Source organism: Dissoconium aciculare (assembly GCF_010015565.1).
Source record: "Dissoconium aciculare CBS 342.82 unplaced genomic scaffold K489scaffold_2, whole genome shotgun sequence".
Classification (NCBI taxonomy): Eukaryota; Fungi; Ascomycota; class Dothideomycetes; order Mycosphaerellales; family Dissoconiaceae; genus Dissoconium; species Dissoconium aciculare.
The window spans coordinates 1691996-1710441 of NW_022984952.1; the positions used below are offsets into that span (position 1 = coordinate 1691996).

Genomic DNA, 18446 nt, shown 5'->3' on the forward strand with positions numbered 1-18446 from the left:
ACATGGATTGAAGATTGCAAGGCATGAGGAGGCGGTCGTTTTTCGATGTGGGTCATTACCAAGCCTTTTGATGAATGTCCAACACAGCCCTGGGAGTAACAAGATACCACCCTAGATATGTACGGAGTGTGTTTGTTTGTTTCATGCTTGGGGGTTGGTTCCGGAGGTTGGGCACGGAATCTGGGGTTGACCTGAACCTGACCTGACCTGACCTTGCCTGACACGTGACTCGGTCGCTTTTACAGTACTACTTAGTAATCCCTAGTAGGCAGAGGTACAGTCGGCAAAGAGGTATGTAGGTGGGTTACAGTACTCGGGCAAGGTTCAAAAGCAGCAGAGGGATTGATTGTGAGCCTCAGGTTTGGTCAGGTAGGGACTGTTACTATGTACTGTATGTATTATTACGGAAGAAGCTGGACCGCAAATCAAGGGCGATCATTTATTTGGGGCTTGGCGATAAACGGCTGACTGACCTGACTTCCCAAGGTTCTATACAGTGTCTGCTGGCATCAATTCACAAACCACGCCGACACCAGCAGCTCCCTGCACCCACCTGCACCCCCCCATCATCACCACCACCACCACCACCACCACCTATCACGCTCCATTGTCCTTCATCCTCGACTGCATCGCAGACTTCTAGCTCCAATGCGTGGGCCGTATCGATGAGTGGCCCGTCCTCCTCCTCAACACCACCTCAGGATCTTCCTCAATCACACCCCGCCGCCACAGGCGCAAGAAGCACGAGATCATACTTGACCGCCCGCCCAGGCTCTTCGGAGCGTTCCACTTCCCGCCGTCGCCCTGCTGATCCCTCCACCACAGGCGTCGCGGCTCGAAGCAGCACCCCGATCGCCCTGCAGCCGTCGAACGCGAGCGAGAGCCCCTCGCAGTCGACGTCGTCACCGACCACCCCTAACCCCGGAGGCCACGCCTTGCAATTAGCCCACCGTCAGAGGTCCGGTCGACAATCGTCCACCTCCTCCGGCAGCTCCTACACGCAACCCGTGACCGGCTCCGGACACGCCGCCACTGCTCTGAATTCGGGCAGTCGGTCGCGTGCTGTCACCTCATCCGGCAGCCCACGCATCCCATCCACACTCGCAGGCCTGTCATCAAACGCATCAGGAGGAGGAGGCGGCGGCGGTGGAGGCGGGCCCGCAGGTGTTGGAGCCTCACGATTTCTGCGTCACTCGCCAACCGTCTCGATCTCCTCGTCCATCACTCCCTCCACCCAGACCGGGACCAGCAGCCCCTCCGGGCAGTTGACCAGCTTGATCCTCACCCAGTTGAACATCCTCCTCAGCACCCTCAAAGAGGTCTCGGATCGGAAGAAGTGGGAGACGCAGGCGGAGAAGATCAGAAAACTCATCCATGACAGCGGGATGGAGCTTCACGCACCCTTCTTCCGGCGTATGCTGTTGAGCAACGCATCATCCATCTTCCCCGGGGCGCCGCGTGCGCCAGCGTCCACGGAAAATGCTGGCACCTACCCTATGCTCGTGGAGGAGATGTCCAAAATTCTAAAGGAGCCGTCACAAGCGAACAACATCGCCCAGGCCCTTGACAGCAACGACGGCGATTTATTCCGCGACTTTGACCTGTCCACTTTCGTCGAGCATTTCAGACTGGATCCTGTCGCCAAGGTGGCGCTCGTGCTTGCCTGCCGGGGCCTCTCCAAGCCGGACTTGCGTTCGAAAGGTACGCGTTGAAATGCCACGCCTCGATTTTGTCGGATGCTGACCTCGAATTCTTAGCCGAGCCGATATTCGCCAGTAACTTCCAACCTTTCCTCGCCAGTCTTTCCTTCAATGCCCCGCAGACCACAGAGATCGATCGCGACTTGGCCCCGGACGTGCTCGTGCAGATATTGGAGCGTCTCATCAACGATCCGCCTCGCAGCTTTGGAGAAGAGCAACGAGAGAATCTCATCTACGCCATCCAAGTGCGATACAACAGGCTGGGCGAGCGTGTGCCGCCGCCGGTGGAATCGGTCATGGTTTTGGTGAAGCTTTTGGAATCGCCAGATTCCAGATTGGCAAAATTGTTGCAGCGGACCGGCTCGCGAGGCACCGCCAGTTTGGATGCATGCAAAGAGATGCTTGCTGGTGTGGAGACGAGGGACATCGCTTATCCCCAGATCGCCAATGCCTTGCTCTTTACCGCAATTGTGCAGGACGGAAACAGCTTCGACACCGCGATCTTCGTCCAGGGACTACGCCAGCACCGCGCCGGTCAGCAGATCGACTGGACTGACGTTGTCGCCGGCTTCGACCAGGACTTTGTGCGCATCACGAAGAAGCAGTTCCTCGCGTTGTACAATGCGTTGTTGCCATTGGCCAGGGAATACGTCAACTTCGACATCCAAAGCCTCTGGGGCGGAGACTGGCAGAATTTCGATGCACAACTCAGCTTCGTGGTTGCTTTCCTGTCGACCACGTCCGAGGAACTGAATGTCATGCAGATTCCAAACCTGCGGCAGGCATTCGATCTGACCGATTTCGCAACAGCGTCGGAGAGCGTCAGGGCCTTCGCGGAGCAGGCCATAAAACATCCACTCGTCTCGCGCGACGCCACGAGTGCGCTTTTCACCATGATCTTCCGTTCGCAGGAGACGTATAACCTGGCGCAAGCCCTGGACATTCCGGCGACCCTGATCAACCAGAACATGACCATCTTCGTGTGTGCGGCCTCAGCGGTGCCGAAGCCGTGGGGACCCCTCCAGGATCAAGCGCTGAAGCAGTTGTTCTATCCTTTCCTGCGTAAGAGGATTGACAATTATGACTTCGTCATGCATTCTCTGTGGCAACACGACAAGGGTTGGATCGCTGCTCGCATGGTTGAGTTGTACCAGACGGAGCAGAACCTGCTCGCCCTGATTTATGAACATGCCGTCGACCATGGATGGCTCGATGCGTTGTTGACGATCCAGAGTAATTTCGCGCTCGACCTCGCTGCCTATGCTCACAGCAAAGGTCAGTGCAACCTCGAAGAATGGTCTCTGCAGCTCGTCAACTCTCTCGGCATGATCAATTTCGCCAAAGCCCTCTACGAATTCCTTCGCGGTAAGATCGACGACGAGTCCATCGTACAGAAGGACCAGGGCTCGCCGCAGACTTGTCCTTTACGAGTCCAGACCGTGCACGCATTGCTTTCTCTGATCGGTGATACTTTGCCCGAGGATATGACGGTCCAGCTGTATCGTTTATGTTTACAGGGCTACCCACGACTTTTCAACTACGGCGAAGACGAGAAGCGCAATGCGATCATTGAAAGCAACGACGAAGAGCGAGGAAGCGTCCTTTCCCCAGAAGCTCTCGGGGAGATGGAGGAGCGATACAAGGAGATGTATTCAGGCAAGACCAACCCCGATGCACTTGTCACAGATTTGAACAAGCTCAAAGTGTCTGAAGAGCCAGAAGATCAGGAGCTCTTCGCTGCTATGTTATATGGTCTATTCGAGGAGTACCATTGCTTTGGCGAATATCCTAACGAGGCTTTGGCGACCACCGCGGTCCTGTTCGGTGGACTGGTGTCCTACCGTGTGCTGTCCGGGATTCCTGAGCAGGCCGCCATATTCGGCATCTTCGAGGCCGTCTCCGAGTACAACCCAGAAGATCCGATGTATCGTTTCGGTCTCCAAGCCCTCATTCATCTTCTGCCTCGGCTCACGGAGTGGCCACACCTCGCGGAGCGCATTCTGCACATACCAAACTTGCAGGGTACACAGGTCATCCCAGCGGCGGAAAGCGTGCTGCGGGAGCTGCAGCAAGAGAATGGTGGTATGAACGGCGACGAGACGAACGGCCTCGTCAACGGCGCTCTCGATGACGAGCTGCCCGCGGACACTGTACCGCATTTCTCGGCGATTCGAGTCGACCCGCCGTTGCGCGAGAACTTCTACGAGGAGCCCGATGAGGACATTTCCGACAAGGTCACCTTCGTGCTCAACAACGTCTCTAAAAGAAACCTGGATGAGAAATTCAAAGAGATTGAGACCACCCTGGAGGAGAAATACCATCAGTGGTTCGCGCACTATCTCGTCGAGGAGCTAGCCAAGTCCCAACCCAACTTCCAAGGACTCTATCTGCAGCTTTTGGAGAATTTCAACAAACGGCTGTTGTGGGCCGAAGTCCTTCGAGAGACATTCGCGAGCTGTCAACGCATGCTCAACGCCCAGGCTACGATGGACAACGCGCACGAACGTACGACCTTGAAGAACCTCGCAGGTTGGCTCGGCGCCATTACCCTGGCTCGCAATCAACCAATCCTGCATCGCAATCTCTCCTTCAAAGACTTGCTGATCGAGGGACATGCGACGCAGCGTCTGATCGTCGTCATTCCTTTCACTTGCAAGACGCTGTTACAGGCTGCGCACTCCAAAGCCTTCAGACCACCCAACCCCTGGATCGTCGAGCTGCTCGGTGTCCTGAGTGAATTGTACCACTGCATTCCCGAGCTCAAGCTCAACATGAAATTCGAGATTGAGATGCTGTGTCGCGATCTGAATGTCGACATCAAAGACATCGCACCCTTGGATGTCATCCGATCCCGACCTCTACTGGAGAACCCGATGATGGCCGCATACATGCCCGAGGGCGGTCCGGACGCATTCGGCGACAATTTGCTCATGAGTCTATCCAAGCGGAGTCCTAATGATCGCTTCCAGCCCGACGCTGTCATCAACGCTGTGCCCGACCTCGGCAATATGCTTCAGATTCCGCAGGCCGTCGGCAATATCTCTCAACAGCAGATGCGCGACATTTTCGTGACCGCTGCACAGCAAGCCATCTATGAGATCATTGCGCCTGTAGTGGAGCGATCTGTGACCATCGCTGCAATCTCTACCTCGGAGCTTATCCAGAAAGATTTCGCAACCGAAGGCGACGAGTCGAAAGTCACAAGCTCTTCGCACACCATGGTCAAAGCGCTTTCCGGCAGTCTCGCACTTGTCACATGCAAGGAACCGCTCCGCATGAGCATCACCAACAACATCCGGCTTTACGCCAACCGTCACCTGCACGAACAACTTCCCGAGGGTCAGATCTTGATGTTTGTTAACGACAACATCGACACTGTCTGCAGCCTTGTGGAACGCGCCGCCGAGGAACACAGCCTCTCCGAAATCGACCTACAGCTCCAACAGTCGGTCGAAGAGCGCCGTCAGCACAACGAACAGCGTCCGAACGAACCGTTCATGCCTGCTCCTGTCAATCGCTGGGCGACCCTCATTCCTGAACCTTACAGCCAAGACCGCAGCGGTCTCAACCGCCAACAGTTGGCAATTTACGAAGAATTCGGCCGTCAAGTGCGTCTCCCACCTCCGACACATGGCAGCAGTGCTTCGGTCGACAACAGTCGCCAGTTGCCCGACGTCCTTTCCGACAACTTCGGCCTGCCAACTCCATCCGAAGCACCGGCTCTGCCACGACAGCCTGCACGGATTCAGCCTGGCCAAGCAAACCCCAACCACGCTGCTAATGGGTTCCTGGACGAGGCAACTACTCTCCCTCGGGTGCTCCAACTACTGACTGACCTCCAACAGACCTGTCGCGAGGCTACCGAAGAGCACATCAGTGAGATTGGCGAGGGCGCGGCGATCCGACATATCTATGAGCAACTTGTCAGGCTACTCGACGCAGCAGCTCCCCGGGATCAGATTTGCTTGTTCGCTGGCCAGCAATGTCTCATCGTGATCTATGGCGACAATGCGAAGCGACTCGAGGTTGAGGTGTTCGTGCGGTTGATCACCCAGGTTTGCCGCATTTCAGTTCATGCTGGACGTAGCATCACAATGCAGCTCGCGACCTTTGAGGACGATCGGATATTCAACGCTGCAGCCACCATCTCATTGCGCACCGAAGGCCTGATTGACGTGCAGAACATTGACACACAAGTTGCTCGGGCACTCTCTGCGCGCCGCAAGGTCGTGCTGCCTTACCTCAAGGACATTCTCGATGAGATGCTGCTCGGCGAAAGTCCCGTGGCCCTTCGGACGGACTTTGTGCAGACTTACGATGCCCTTAACGCCTGGCTGAACGACGAGCCTGATCTGAAGATTGCTCGCGAGATCATGTTCAAACTGCAGATCCCAGCTGGTCAGCTCAATGGCCTGCCAAGTCCGTCGTCGGATCACAAGAACGACCAGCTCGAATATGTCTTCGAAGAGTGGGTGCGTCTGCAGCGAAAGGAGACTCCGGAGCACTCGTACCTGGCTTTCTTGCAGCAGTTGCATGACCATCGCGTCATCATCGACCCTGTTGACACCCTGGCGTTCTTCCGCACATGCCTGAACATGTCCTGCGCCTCTTTCGATCGGTTGAGCAACATGCCATATCCTACGCACGATCAGGTCTTCATCGAGGCAGATGCGCTTGCGAAGCTCATCGCATATATGATCATCTATCAGGGACCGATTGAGGGTCATGCTCAAAATCAAGTTCAGCGGGCCAAATCCCTCGACGCCATCCTCAGATTGATCGTCCTGGTCATGAATGACCACCACAACAAGCAGCGGGATCACTGGAACGGCCGCATCTATTACCGCCTCTTCTCTGCCTTGCTCTGCGAATTGCATTCCAACCGCGAGCAGATGACCCAGGAGGAGGAACGAGAAGTCTATGCTGTGTTTGCTAAGGCACTCTTGGTCACACAGCCGCGCTACTTCTCAGGATTCACCTACCATTGGCTTACGTTGCTGACGCATCGTCTTCTGATCCCAGCCTTCTTGTCTGGCAACGGCCGATCCAATGGCGGCTGGTTCGTCTTCTCCAAGCTGATCGAGTGTCTGTTGACCAACCTGGAAGAGCTTCTCGCACTCTCTGAGACGCCGCCAGTCGTGCAAGACTTCTACCGAGGCTCCATCCGGCTGTTCACATTGATCCATCATGATTTCCCCGAATTTCTGTCGGAGAATCATGTCCGCCTCAACAGTCAGATCCCGATGCAATGCATCCAGTTGCAGAACATTGTCAACAGCGCTGCGTCTCGCATGACGATCCGCGACCAGCCTGACCCATTTCTCGCGGGCTTGAAGATCAATCGCTTGGACGCCTCTCGTCACGCCCCGGTCGAGCAGACCGATGTCCGCCGTATCCTCGTCGATGCTGGCATTGGCAATGCAGTTGATCGCACTCTCACTACCAACGCGATCGACGACACCGAGTTTGCTACGATCCTCAACATCGTCGACAGTCCGGGCCGCAACGAGCTCATCACCAATGCCCTTGTGTTCCACCTGGGTGTCCATGCAACCCAAGGCTCGCCAGCCTTCTCGGCGGGCGCAGCTCCTGGTCGTCTCATCGACCGCCTCGTTCGCGATGCAAACGCCTCCTCGCGTGTCTCCCTGATTCACGCCATGACGAATCAAGTGCGCTTTGTCAGCTCGCACACCCAATACTTCTCCACGGCGCTGCAGCACCTCTTCACCGCCGGCGCCCAGGAGCTGCAGGAGCTCATCCTGCGCGTTCTCTGCGAGCGCCTGGTGGTCGCACGCCCACACCCTTGGGGCCTTATCGTGCTGATGCTGGAGATGGTCAAGAATCCATCGGTCGATCTTTGGGGCTTGCCGTGGGTCCAAGCGGCCCCTCAGGTCGAGAACATGCTCCGGGGCATCGCTCGCGAACAGAGCCTTGCACGAGAGCAAAGCCAGGACTTTGCCGGGCGTTTCGGCGGTCGCCTGCGTGCGGAGTCATAGATTGACTCGGTGCGTCGGGACCCGGAGTCAATTTCACATCTGGCGAGAATGAAAGGTGGCCCTCGGACGATGTCCTGAACGACAATGACAATGATGCCCTGAATGACGGGGTCACGACCACGAGTCGACAAACGCGGGAGGAACCACAATGAAAGACACTCCTTATGACGATTGTTTCTACGCACCATTCCACGGTGGTGCAAACCACGAAAATCATGTATTAATATTATTATGCCCTCTTTTCCATCCTCTTCTCATACGATCATTTCTCCGCATTTCCCCTGGGTAGGTCGACTAGATGAAGAGGCGATTTCACAGGCATCCGTACGGGAGCAAGGTGCAAAGGATGAAGCAGAACCCAAAGTAACCCACGAATGGTTGAAGCAAAGAGAAGGAAAAGATCATAGTATGCCCGGACACGGATCAGGGAGTCTGACCTTGCGGGCTGCTCACGACACGATACGTTCATGGCCGATTGGAGCGAATTCTGACACTTTTAATTTCTGTACAACTATCGTCTTACGATGTATGAAAAAAGTTTGGCAAACCGCATCCATCCGCCGTCCAGCATGAACATGAATGCTCTGCCGCCACCACACTTGCGATGCATTCTGGTAGCTGGTGGCGTGCACGACGTCGGAAATGGAGGAGGCACGATTTCCTCATGAACGAACCTGATGTGAAACAACAGATCTGCCGGCGGCTTTCCCGATCGACCGCACAGCCGTTCTGGACCGCATATGGGTCACGTATCGTTGTCTGATATGCACCTGTCCATAAGGTGGAATGCGCCTTGTCGTCGCGTCGAATTCAAAGCAGGACGCAGGTGGTGGTGTCGAGGAACCTTGGAGGGCAAGTCCGCCCCCATCGGAACCACATTGCCGAGCCCGTATCCAGTCTAGTGGTGACCCAGAATAGACACGGGGAGAATTTGTGTTGAACATTTGCCCCGTTCCCTCCTTCCCTGTGGCCGCGTTGTCACGTGCAGCGGGTGGGAAGAGGAAACACGAGAATTGGCTGTATCGGGGGGTTCGTGTGCGTGTGTGTGTGTATGCGTGGCCGATCGATGGTCGCCGCCGTCGTCGTCTCCGTATTCTTGTGGTTTCCCAAATTATCATCACCACCATCGTCAACAGTTCGCCTCTTGTTTGACGCCGCATCGATTTTTTTTCTTCCTTCTTCACACACTCGCTCATCCCAAAGGATTATCTCGCTATTCGCTTCCGGTTGTTCGACTTCGCCTTGTAACATAACGCCAACGCTGCCATTCGCTCGACAATTTTCATCACGACGGTTCTCCCTCTACGCCTCAAGCGACAATAATACTAAGCCGTCCACGAGCCTCGAGAATCGGTCGTGCCTTCTACTAATTCAACGAGTGATTGAGCCGGGTGTCGCACAGTCCTCGATCAAAAATTCTCTTCTGGGTCACATCTCACCTCCTTCGCATCAACAGACACCCTCCCGAACGAAGTCCGCCATGCGGTCCGCCAGCTTCATCACCGCCGCCGTCCTCCTCTCCACACCATGCTTTGCCTGGCCTCCCAGGTTCGAGGATGTGCCTGCGCCGGCGCCCACACCCCGAGCAGTCATTGATCTGGCTGCGAGAGCCACGACCACCTTCGATCTCTCCTTCACTGGCGTACAAGGCAACACAGCAACAACCAACGTCATCACGACCACGAACAGCAATGGTGCGACCGTCACGGCGCCGGCGAGCGGCGGCGGCAATAGCACCAACAGTGCAGGTGGAAACAACAACGGAAACAACACATCTTCGGGCATTGAGTTCGATCCGCGTCTCCCCGCCGGCGGTGTCGCCATGATCACACCCAACACCGCCTTGGCCGTGCCGACGTATTACAAGGTGAAGGACTGGGTGACATTCGCATGGAACTACACATCGCTCTCTGTGACGCCCTCCGCCGTCGATGTGCTGGCCACCTGCCTCGCCAACCGCGCGACCTACACCATCGCTTTAAACCAGACCATCCCGACTGGAGGTGCCCAGACGGTGCTCTGGGACACAGGCGCCTACCAGGCCACCGCCACACAGCCGCTTCTCACCGAGACCTACACCCTGATCATCCACGAGGCAGGCCAGCCCGTCACCGCGCGGCCTTCCTCGGGATACCTCGCCCCCTTCTCCGGCCTGACGTTTGGAATGTACGTCCCGCAGTCCCCGGTGCCGCTGAACGAATTCGTCTGCGCCACGTGCAGCGGGGCGGTGACGGGCATGGAGCGGCAGACCGTGTTCATGGTCCTGGGAATGGCGGGTGTCACGATCGCGAGCTTCACCTGGTTCATCGGAGTGGCTGGGCTATGGTGATGCGGTGGTGAAGACCCTGCCTGGCGATACGCCCTGCTGGAATCCATTAGCTCTTCCCGCACCTCGGTCACCGTGACACAGTCGCGCGGCTTGCTCTTCTCACTTATGACGGAAACGACTCGCTCCTCCTTCCCCCAGCCATTTGTCTCCGGGAATGTCCAAAAAACAACAAAAGACTTTCACTTCGCAGGGGCATTTGAGGAGTTTGGGATACTCGTATGGCGAACGGCGCTTTCATGCTTCCCTCCCTTTTTTTTCTTCTCCGAGCACTCTCGAGGGAATGACGTTCGGGAGTTTAATCTTTTCTTCATCTCGATCCATACCTCGGGGGGATCCAGACCACTCTTTCTATAGATATTTTAGGGTATGAATATGTACGGACCTCACGTTCCTTGACCATGGAGCCCTCCAAACAGACCTTCTTCTCCCTGCCGAGCGACGAGGACGATCCCGTGTTCGCCGCTCGAAAACCCATCCCGTGAGCGCACGTGAACCGCAGACCGAGGGAGACCCGCCCAATCCCCTCGCGTCCACCGTGGTTGGTGGTCGAAAAAGGGCCTTCGCGTCTCATACGCGTGCGTGCGCGCGGTTTCACCCATGTACATATGCGCGATCGTGCGAGACATGCGCATCTGAGACCTTGTCGGGCTTCCCTCCCTCTCCCTCTCCCTCTCTCTCGCGTGGCGCTGCGACCCTCGCTTGTCCCCGCGTTGTGCTGTCTCGCCTTGATCCACCATCATCGTTTATCACGCCGAAGAGTTTCCCGATGATTGCTGGCCGTTGGGCCTCTGGTAGGGCTAGCTTGTGGGTGCTCCTCCATACAGCACTCAGGTATGTGGCTAGAGGATCTATGAACGTACCTTGGTATCACGGATGCGCGCGCGCGCTCCCACATCACTCATCACTCCCTGCGTGGACAAGTCCGTCTACTCGGGTGTCGTCCGCCCGACGCGGTCGACGTGTAGGCCGTGATACATGATGAATGTCCGTTTGACCAAGAGGGCGAGGGTTCCGCCCGAAGCAGCGATGCAATGCCCCACCTGGGCGACTTTTCACGGTGGATATCTGACGGAATGGAACTCGAAACTCCCCAATCCCTCCGCCATTGCTGACACCAATGGAACTCGTCAGGTGCAGGACCCCAGGTGAGCTGAGCTGGATAGATAGGGTGGCATCGCCCGTCGCCGTGGAGATCTCCGGCCGGCATGGATATGCTTCTCACGATGAAGAGGAGCGATCGGCGGAGACAGCCCTCCGGACACATCTGTGCCCCCTGTCCATGGTTGCAGCCGAGTCGGGCTGCAGCCGCGAAGTCGAGGGAGGTCGATGTCGACGCCCACTAGCGCATCGCGGGCACGCGTGAGAGGAAGAGGGACCCACTACGCGCCGAGAACGATGGATTTGTAAAGTTATATGTGCACCGGTGGTTCACATTCCACGTTCCACATTCCGCGGGTAGCACCCAACGTCTGGTTTTTTTTTCGATATAGTTGTCCATCGTAGTCGGTTATCACGGGACAAGTGTGCGATCCTCGACGATTCTCCTGCCGGAGCTCGTGTGGTGATTATTATTATTAATAATTTAAAGCGGAAAGTCGTGATGCCCAGGTGATCGAGATATCTACTGTAAATGATGGTGATGGTGATGATGATGATGAATGCACGCTACATGCCGACGACGAGAAGAGGAGGAGGGACGTGAAATTGAGATACGCGCTCAGCCTGCCCACTCGCCCACTCGCGCCCCACCCGCGGCGCGAAAACGGCTGAACGTCGTCGTCGTCGTCGTGTGTGTGTGTGGGCAGCAACGAACTGTTTCTCCATCTGCAGGACGTTGGCAGACCATGCGCCTCTGTTTCGGTCTTCTTACAGTAGCATGTACATGCGTACGTGTATGATATGATATATACCTGGCCATGCATTGCGCTCGGACACGCTGCGACGACCCTCCCTGTAGCTGGCTGGGCATATCGTTTTTCTTCCCCACATGCGATGGGAACGATGATGAGTGATGAGTGACGAGTGATGATCCATGATCCACACCGGAGCGATCCATATACTGGAGCTCTCTCTCCTTCTCTCTCGATTTGGGCGACGTTGAGAGTAATAATGATGATGATGATGATGTTCGATCTTGACCTTGGTAAAATGACCCAGGTGACTCAGAATGACGCTCTTCGAAAGATTAGGAGGTATATCTAGGTTCCTGTACTGTGCTGGACTGGACTGGACCATGGCATGATGGATGGCATTGGATCATCCATCCCTCGTACACCTGGGCATACTCATCCATCCCTAATACACCTGGGCATACAGTTGAACCTTGTCATCATTCATAATGATAACAACAACAATAATAATAATAAGGATCACGAGTCTAGTCTCGAATGAACGGCAGGACAGTGAGTGAGTGAGTGAGTGAGTGAGTGACTATGTAGTAGTAGTAGCAGTAGTAGTGTGGATGGAGGGATGGAGGGTAAAAGCCTGCCAGTTCTGCCAGTTCTGTCAGTCTGTATCTGTCTGTTCCAGCCCAGGTGTGCCCAGGTGGTGGTGGTGGTGGTGGTGGTGGTTGTTGACGAAACGTTCGGCAGATGGGCTCACCCGCTCACCCGCCCATCCGCTCCTCCTCCTCCTCCTCCTCCTCTTCCTCTCCTCTCCTCTTCTCGTGTCTATCCCCAGCGTCTGTCTCCTCCACACCTCTCCCTCTTCTAGGCGCATACCTAGCCTACTAGCCCTGGAGGTAGGTTCATACTCACATACAATACACTGAATACAGTATCACCTACTGCACAGCCAAACCGTTTCTTCTCCCCTTGTTTCCTCCTCTAGGAAAGGGGAGCATCACCACGCAGTTTCGCTGCTCCTCTCCTACTGGTCCGCGACCCTCTCTTTTATTTTTATGATTTTCGTTTGATTTCTTTTTAAGGTTGTGGTAATCGATATGCAGAAACACATGTGATCCCTCTCTGGGGAATGCAAACATCGAAAAGCACCCGCGGCATCCTGGTAATAAATCCTCTGGGCATCGAGACCCCGTCCGTCTGCCAGTCGCGGTTGGAGGAAGAAGGGGGGGATGGGTGTGGGAAACAGCACAGCACAGCACCGCACCGCACCGCACCGCATCGCTCAGCACACACATGCCCGACTCGCTCGTCTCCTGCAGGTGATCATCATCATCGTCAGCTCTCAGTCGCTGCGGCCAACGACCAACCAAACTCACCCACGATTCGCGTGTCATTCCTTCATTATTATCATTCTTATTACCCGCTCTTCCTCTCCCTCGTGTCGTTCTTCAACCGAGGAAACAGGGAATCACCTCATTTTTATTCCTGCTGCTCTATATACGGCATCACGGCAGTTCCAGCTTGTCCCCGACGGGTCACTTCCACTTCATTGCATAACCGACATACACAGTACATATACACCACTCCGCCGTTGCTGGACCACGGCGTTGCGACCCACTGGATCCACTCTCACAACCGCCAGCGCCGACTGCACATCACCTGCTGCGCCCGTTCGACACGGCGCCTCTGGTCTTCCCTACCCTACGTCTTTCCTCGGATCAATTACCCTCAAGTCCTTGCCGTCTGTGACAACGTGGCTCGCATCCTCCAGCCCGTTCGACCACGACGAGCATCCCCACGAAAGGACGTCATCCTTGTACCATATCGCCAACTCACCCACAACCGATCCGTACGACCTACTCACCAGCATCGCGACATAATCGACCGGGAGCACTTGCTTACTTACACCTGCCTATGCGACCCGAACGACATTGTCATCACCGCCTCCGTTACCGCCATTCACCTGCCTCGACCCTCCTGGTTCGAATCGCAGGCCCACCTTGACGTCGCCCATCATGGCGATACATCGCGGCATCCAATCCGCCATCTTCTTTTACCTCTCCTGTGCACCATGCGCCGAAGCTCGCGTTCGACGGCAGAGGAAGGTGGACGCCAAGCGCGATCGCCTGGAGCGACTGGCTCTGGAAGAAGAGATGCCGGATTTATATCGACACCCGTCGCCGTCGTCCACCAATCCACATTGGCAGACCGAGATCGAAATGGGTCCGACCCTGGTCGCGCGCGGAAAGCGGAGGACCAATACCAACACGACACGTCTGGGTGGTAACATGAGCGGGCAACCCAGCTCTGTCGACCTACCGCCTGGGAGCAGCTCGAGCACGCACGACAGCAAGATCAACCTGCGCTTATATCAGCGCGAAGACGAGGCGTTATGGGGCTCACATGTGAATCTTAATGGGACGAATGGGAGCGACGCAAGTGGACTTCGACGCCCGCCTCGCGCGCTCACTCGGGAAGCGGCCATGGCTGGAAGCAACGAATACCGTAACCCGGCGATCAACGACCTACACCCAGCGACCGTGACACGGGTGACGAATCGAGATGATGTGCTCTGGATGATGCAGCCAGTGCCGGTGGCGGAAGTCATGAGCGGGAAGGAGGGTGCCGGTTCCATCGGCGCGCGCAGCATACGCAGCGACGGCGGAGCCAGCCGACGACGGACGCCCAATGCCACCCCTCTCACGAATCCCGTCAGTGATCGCGTGGTCGACCAGGCCCTTCGCCTGGGAAGCCCGCCTGCGCTTGGTCTGACCCGCGAGAATTCAAGCCGCGCGTCGAACCGCCGTCCTTCTACCTCCGGCCAACGTCACGAGAGGAACGCGGCGACCGTAGAGCGGGACTTTGCGTTTGTGTCATCCTCGCCCAAATTGCAAGCCCACCGACGGTCGCCGCCCCTTGCACCTCTTCCCGACGCGGACGATTCTGGCTTCATCACCCTCGGGGGACCGATGCTCGGTGGCACCGAGGCAACATCTTCAGCCTCGAGGGCGGCGCGCCGCATGTCTACCACACCCAAATTTTCGCCCCAACGAGATTTACAACTAGACGGCGACCGAAAAGAGATAAGCGGCATGTCTCTCGACAACCAACAATCGCACCAGTCCCGGTCACCGCGCCTGCAGCCTTCAGTGGATCTGGGAAGTCCCCGGTTGCGACCCACCACGTCGGATGCGAATGGCCGCGGAGCAACCCGCGACTCCCACGACGAGAACTACACCGCCAAACAAAACACTTCTTCGAGCGACGAGCATCCCAATTCCAACAACGACACTTTACGAATCCCTGGCGCCGCCGCCTCCCCACGTCTCCTGCACTCGACATCCCTCAAAACCCTCTCGCCGACCGCGAACGCCGGCGGGCCGCCCGCACTGCTGCACGCCGCCATCTACACGACCGGCGGGAGTCCGCGCAGCAGCGGCGGCCGACAAGGACAACGGGGCCCGCCGTCCACCCCGCGCGCCGAAGCCCACGGCGACGAGGACGAGGATCGGTCCGTGACGTCCCGGGCCTCGCCCGCGGACGAAGCCATCTTCGCCAGCTGGCAGAGCCCCGAGGTGGAGCTGCCGAAGTGGATCCTCGAGCACACGCGCCGGGAGGGCGTCAAGGAGAGGTGGTCGATGGACCTTTGAGAGAGCCCGATGGTGAATGAAGATCGCAGGGTTCAAATGGCTCAAGCGCCTCTCTCTCTCTCTTCTCAGATCGACGGCAGTCCTCCCTATTGCATCGGGGGTTCTCCTCCCCATGACGGGCGAACAACTTTCTTCAGATTTCCCCGTCGTCTTACCTTTCTTTCTTTCTTTCTCCTCCATTAGCGTGTACGAAAGCGAAAAATTGCATGGGTTACTGGGCCTTTTTAATGGGTCATATCGTCATGAGCAGCATAGCATAGCCGAGGGGCCGGGAAACCTCCAAAATGAACATATTTATCGATCCTGTGCTTATCGTTTTTTTTGAATGAGTTCCGACTATCGGCATTCTCTTCCTTGTTTGTTGTTCGTATTGTATTGCATTGCAGCTCACAGTGACGGCGGCATGAGCCAAGGCCAGATGCGGCTCTCTTCCGTTTCTCCGCGGATACAAGCGGCTCTGTCCTCAGCCGATGCTTCACCGCAATGGCTCGGCTTTTGACGTTTGCCTGCGAGGTTTCTGTGCACACGTGTAGCTCGCACCAATGCAACCCCCGAAAAGACCACATTCTAATTAAGCCCACGGAAAGAGCTGGACTACCGCATGAGTTGACGTGACATGGGATGTCTTGTTCGGCCTTCCGGCTCCAGTAAAAACGATTCGAGTTACTACGAGAATCCCCTGTGATCAGCCGACATGTCCGATGATGATGATGTTGTCGATCGCAATGGCGGTAGGTTTTCATGATGTCTTCCTCTGATATATCTCCCTCTCTCTTCATCGCCTCCCTTCTCTTCTCGCGATCGTTCGAGTAGTCCACCTCGCCATGATTGGCACTAAATTCGAAGTCCCGGACAAGTACCGATATCAAAATGGCTTCGGGAACCACCATGAAACCGAAGCCCTGCCTGAAACCTTGCCCGTCGGAATGAACAGTCCGCAGAAACCTGCCCATGGCCTCTACACCGAGAAGCTATCTGGCACCGCATTCACTGCTCCGCGTCACGAGAACCTGCAAACCTGGCTATATCGTATATTACCTTCTTCCGTACACACGCCGTTCAGGCCGTGTAAGGATGGGTCGATCTACACATCTGATGAGAAGGGAAGTGTCCATGAAAGCGTTGGAGCCGGATCCCATCAGGTTGAATCTCCGCGCTGGAATTACCTTCCGAATCAACTCCGCTGGGACCCCTTCGATCTGGACAAGCAGGCCGACTGGGTCCAAGGGACCCGTCTGATCGCAGGCGCCGGCGATCCCACGTTGAAGTCGGGTCTAGGAATATCCGTGTATGCTGCAGGCTGCGACATGCCTCCTCAAACTGCGTATTTCACCGCGGATGGAGATCTCCTCATCGTCCCTCAACAGGGCGTGCTCGATGTGCAGACAGAGCTGGGGAAGCTGTTGGTCCGACCCGGGGAGATTGCGGTCATCCCACGTGGAATAAGACATCGAGTGACGCTCCCCTCCGGGCCTGTTCGAGGGTACATCCTGGAGCTCTATCAAGGGCACTTCCTGCTCCCTGAACTCGGACCGATCGGATCCAACGGCCTGGCCAACGCGCGCGATTTCCAAGCCCCGGTCGCTGCATTCGATGAAGAGGACGACCGCGAGCGAAACACTCTGAACTGGACGATAGTTTCCAAATTCGCGAATCGCCTCTTCGTCGCCCGGCAGACTTACACCCCATTCGACGTCGTCGCGTGGCACGGCACATACTACCCGTACAAGTATGACCTCGGCCGCTTCAACACCATCGGCACCATCAGCCACGACCACCCGGACCCTAGCGTCTTCACCGTCCTCACCGCGCCCTCGTCCGCGCACGGCACCGCCGTCGCCGACTTCGTCATCTTCCCTCCCCGCTGGGCCGTCGCCGGCGGAACCTTCCGTCCGCCGTGGTACCACCGCAACACGATGAGCGAGTTCATGGGCCTGATCACGGGCCAGTACGACGGCAAAGCCGGCACGGGCTTCCGCGCAGGCGGCGCCAGCCTACATAATGTCATGGGCGCCCATGGGCCGGATCGCGCCACGTTCGAGAGGGCCAGCGAGGAGGATACGGCTGTGCCGGTGAGGATCGGGGACGGTGGCCTGGCGTTCATGTTCGAGACGATGTTCATGCTCGGGGTCTCGGAGTGGGCTCTGCGGGGCGCTGCTGGGGACGACGGCCGGGCGGACGGGTGTGGGAAGTTGCAGGCCGGGTATAACTCTGAAGCGTGGCAGGGTCTGGAGAGGAGATTCCGGAGACCGGCACCGGAGACGTCTCCTTCTGGTTGAGAGAGAGACCTAGGTAGGTAGGATTGTCGATCGAAGTGTTTGCGGGAAGATTGGGTCGCTGACGAGATGAGATGCCCTCAGATAGCACGGCAAGACAGTTAGTATTTGAAGAATAACCGAGAGATTTGATGCCAATCCATCCAAGTGTGGTGATCGTGATAACGGTTGTTGGATTTTAAATGCCCACGCGGGCGGTGTCAGATCACCTACATGATTTAAAAGCATGGGTCTCGATCATGCCCAGCTGCTGACTTGATCTTTCCAATGTTCCTTCCTTCGAAAAACAACGCTCGTACGCCGGTGGAAGGAGACGTCAAGACCATAAATGTGGCAGGAACCCGTTCTGCTTACCACTCTTGTCGACCTTGCTGTTAGCGGATCAAGATCGATTCCTCTCGACTTCTCCCCAACACCAAATCATCACACGATACGACCTCATCATGTTCGACTAAAATATAGCAGACAACCTTTTCCTTTTCTCTACATCCCTCTTCCAGCATACTACCCTATCCTTTGGCTGAGAGATCCGTATCAGCGACAAAATCTGCGATCACCATTCCTAACAGTCTTGCTGCGGGCAGCAAGCTTCGATCGATCATCCAAATAACCTCTTCTTTCGCAGATCATCCAGATTGCCTAACCAACCAA

At 56.4% G+C, this 18446-nt stretch overlaps 4 protein-coding genes across 4 annotated transcripts; all 4 read left to right on the plus strand.

Moving 5' to 3' along the window:
- Positions 1-384: 384 nt before the first annotated feature.
- Positions 385-7696, plus strand: K489DRAFT_367651 (Not1-domain-containing protein; the record flags this gene model as incomplete). Its single annotated transcript, XM_033602880.1, has 3 exons — positions 385-391; positions 487-1701; positions 1758-7696. 3 exons carry the CDS (start codon positions 385-387, stop codon positions 7694-7696), a joined length of 7161 nt encoding a protein of 2386 aa, XP_033463477.1.
- A 1480-nt stretch (positions 7697-9176) lies between these two features.
- On the plus strand, positions 9177-10025 carry K489DRAFT_311922 (uncharacterized protein; the record flags this gene model as incomplete). Its single annotated transcript, XM_033600819.1, has 1 exon — positions 9177-10025. The coding sequence occupies one exon, from the start codon at positions 9177-9179 to the stop codon at positions 10023-10025; it is 849 nt and encodes a 282-aa protein (XP_033463478.1).
- A 3549-nt stretch (positions 10026-13574) lies between these two features.
- On the plus strand, positions 13575-15631 carry K489DRAFT_116140 (uncharacterized protein). The gene has a single exon (XM_033598933.1). It carries the CDS (start codon positions 13885-13887, stop codon positions 15517-15519), a length of 1635 nt encoding a protein of 544 aa, XP_033463479.1. The 5' UTR covers positions 13575-13884; the 3' UTR covers positions 15520-15631.
- Positions 15632-16107: 476 nt separating this feature from the next.
- K489DRAFT_376853 (putative homogentisate 1,2-dioxygenase) lies at positions 16108-17815 on the plus strand. The gene has a single exon (XM_033604009.1). The coding sequence runs from the start codon at positions 16344-16346 to the stop codon at positions 17796-17798; it is 1455 nt and encodes a 484-aa protein (XP_033463480.1). The 5' UTR covers positions 16108-16343; the 3' UTR covers positions 17799-17815.
- Positions 17816-18446: the final 631 nt, after the last annotated feature.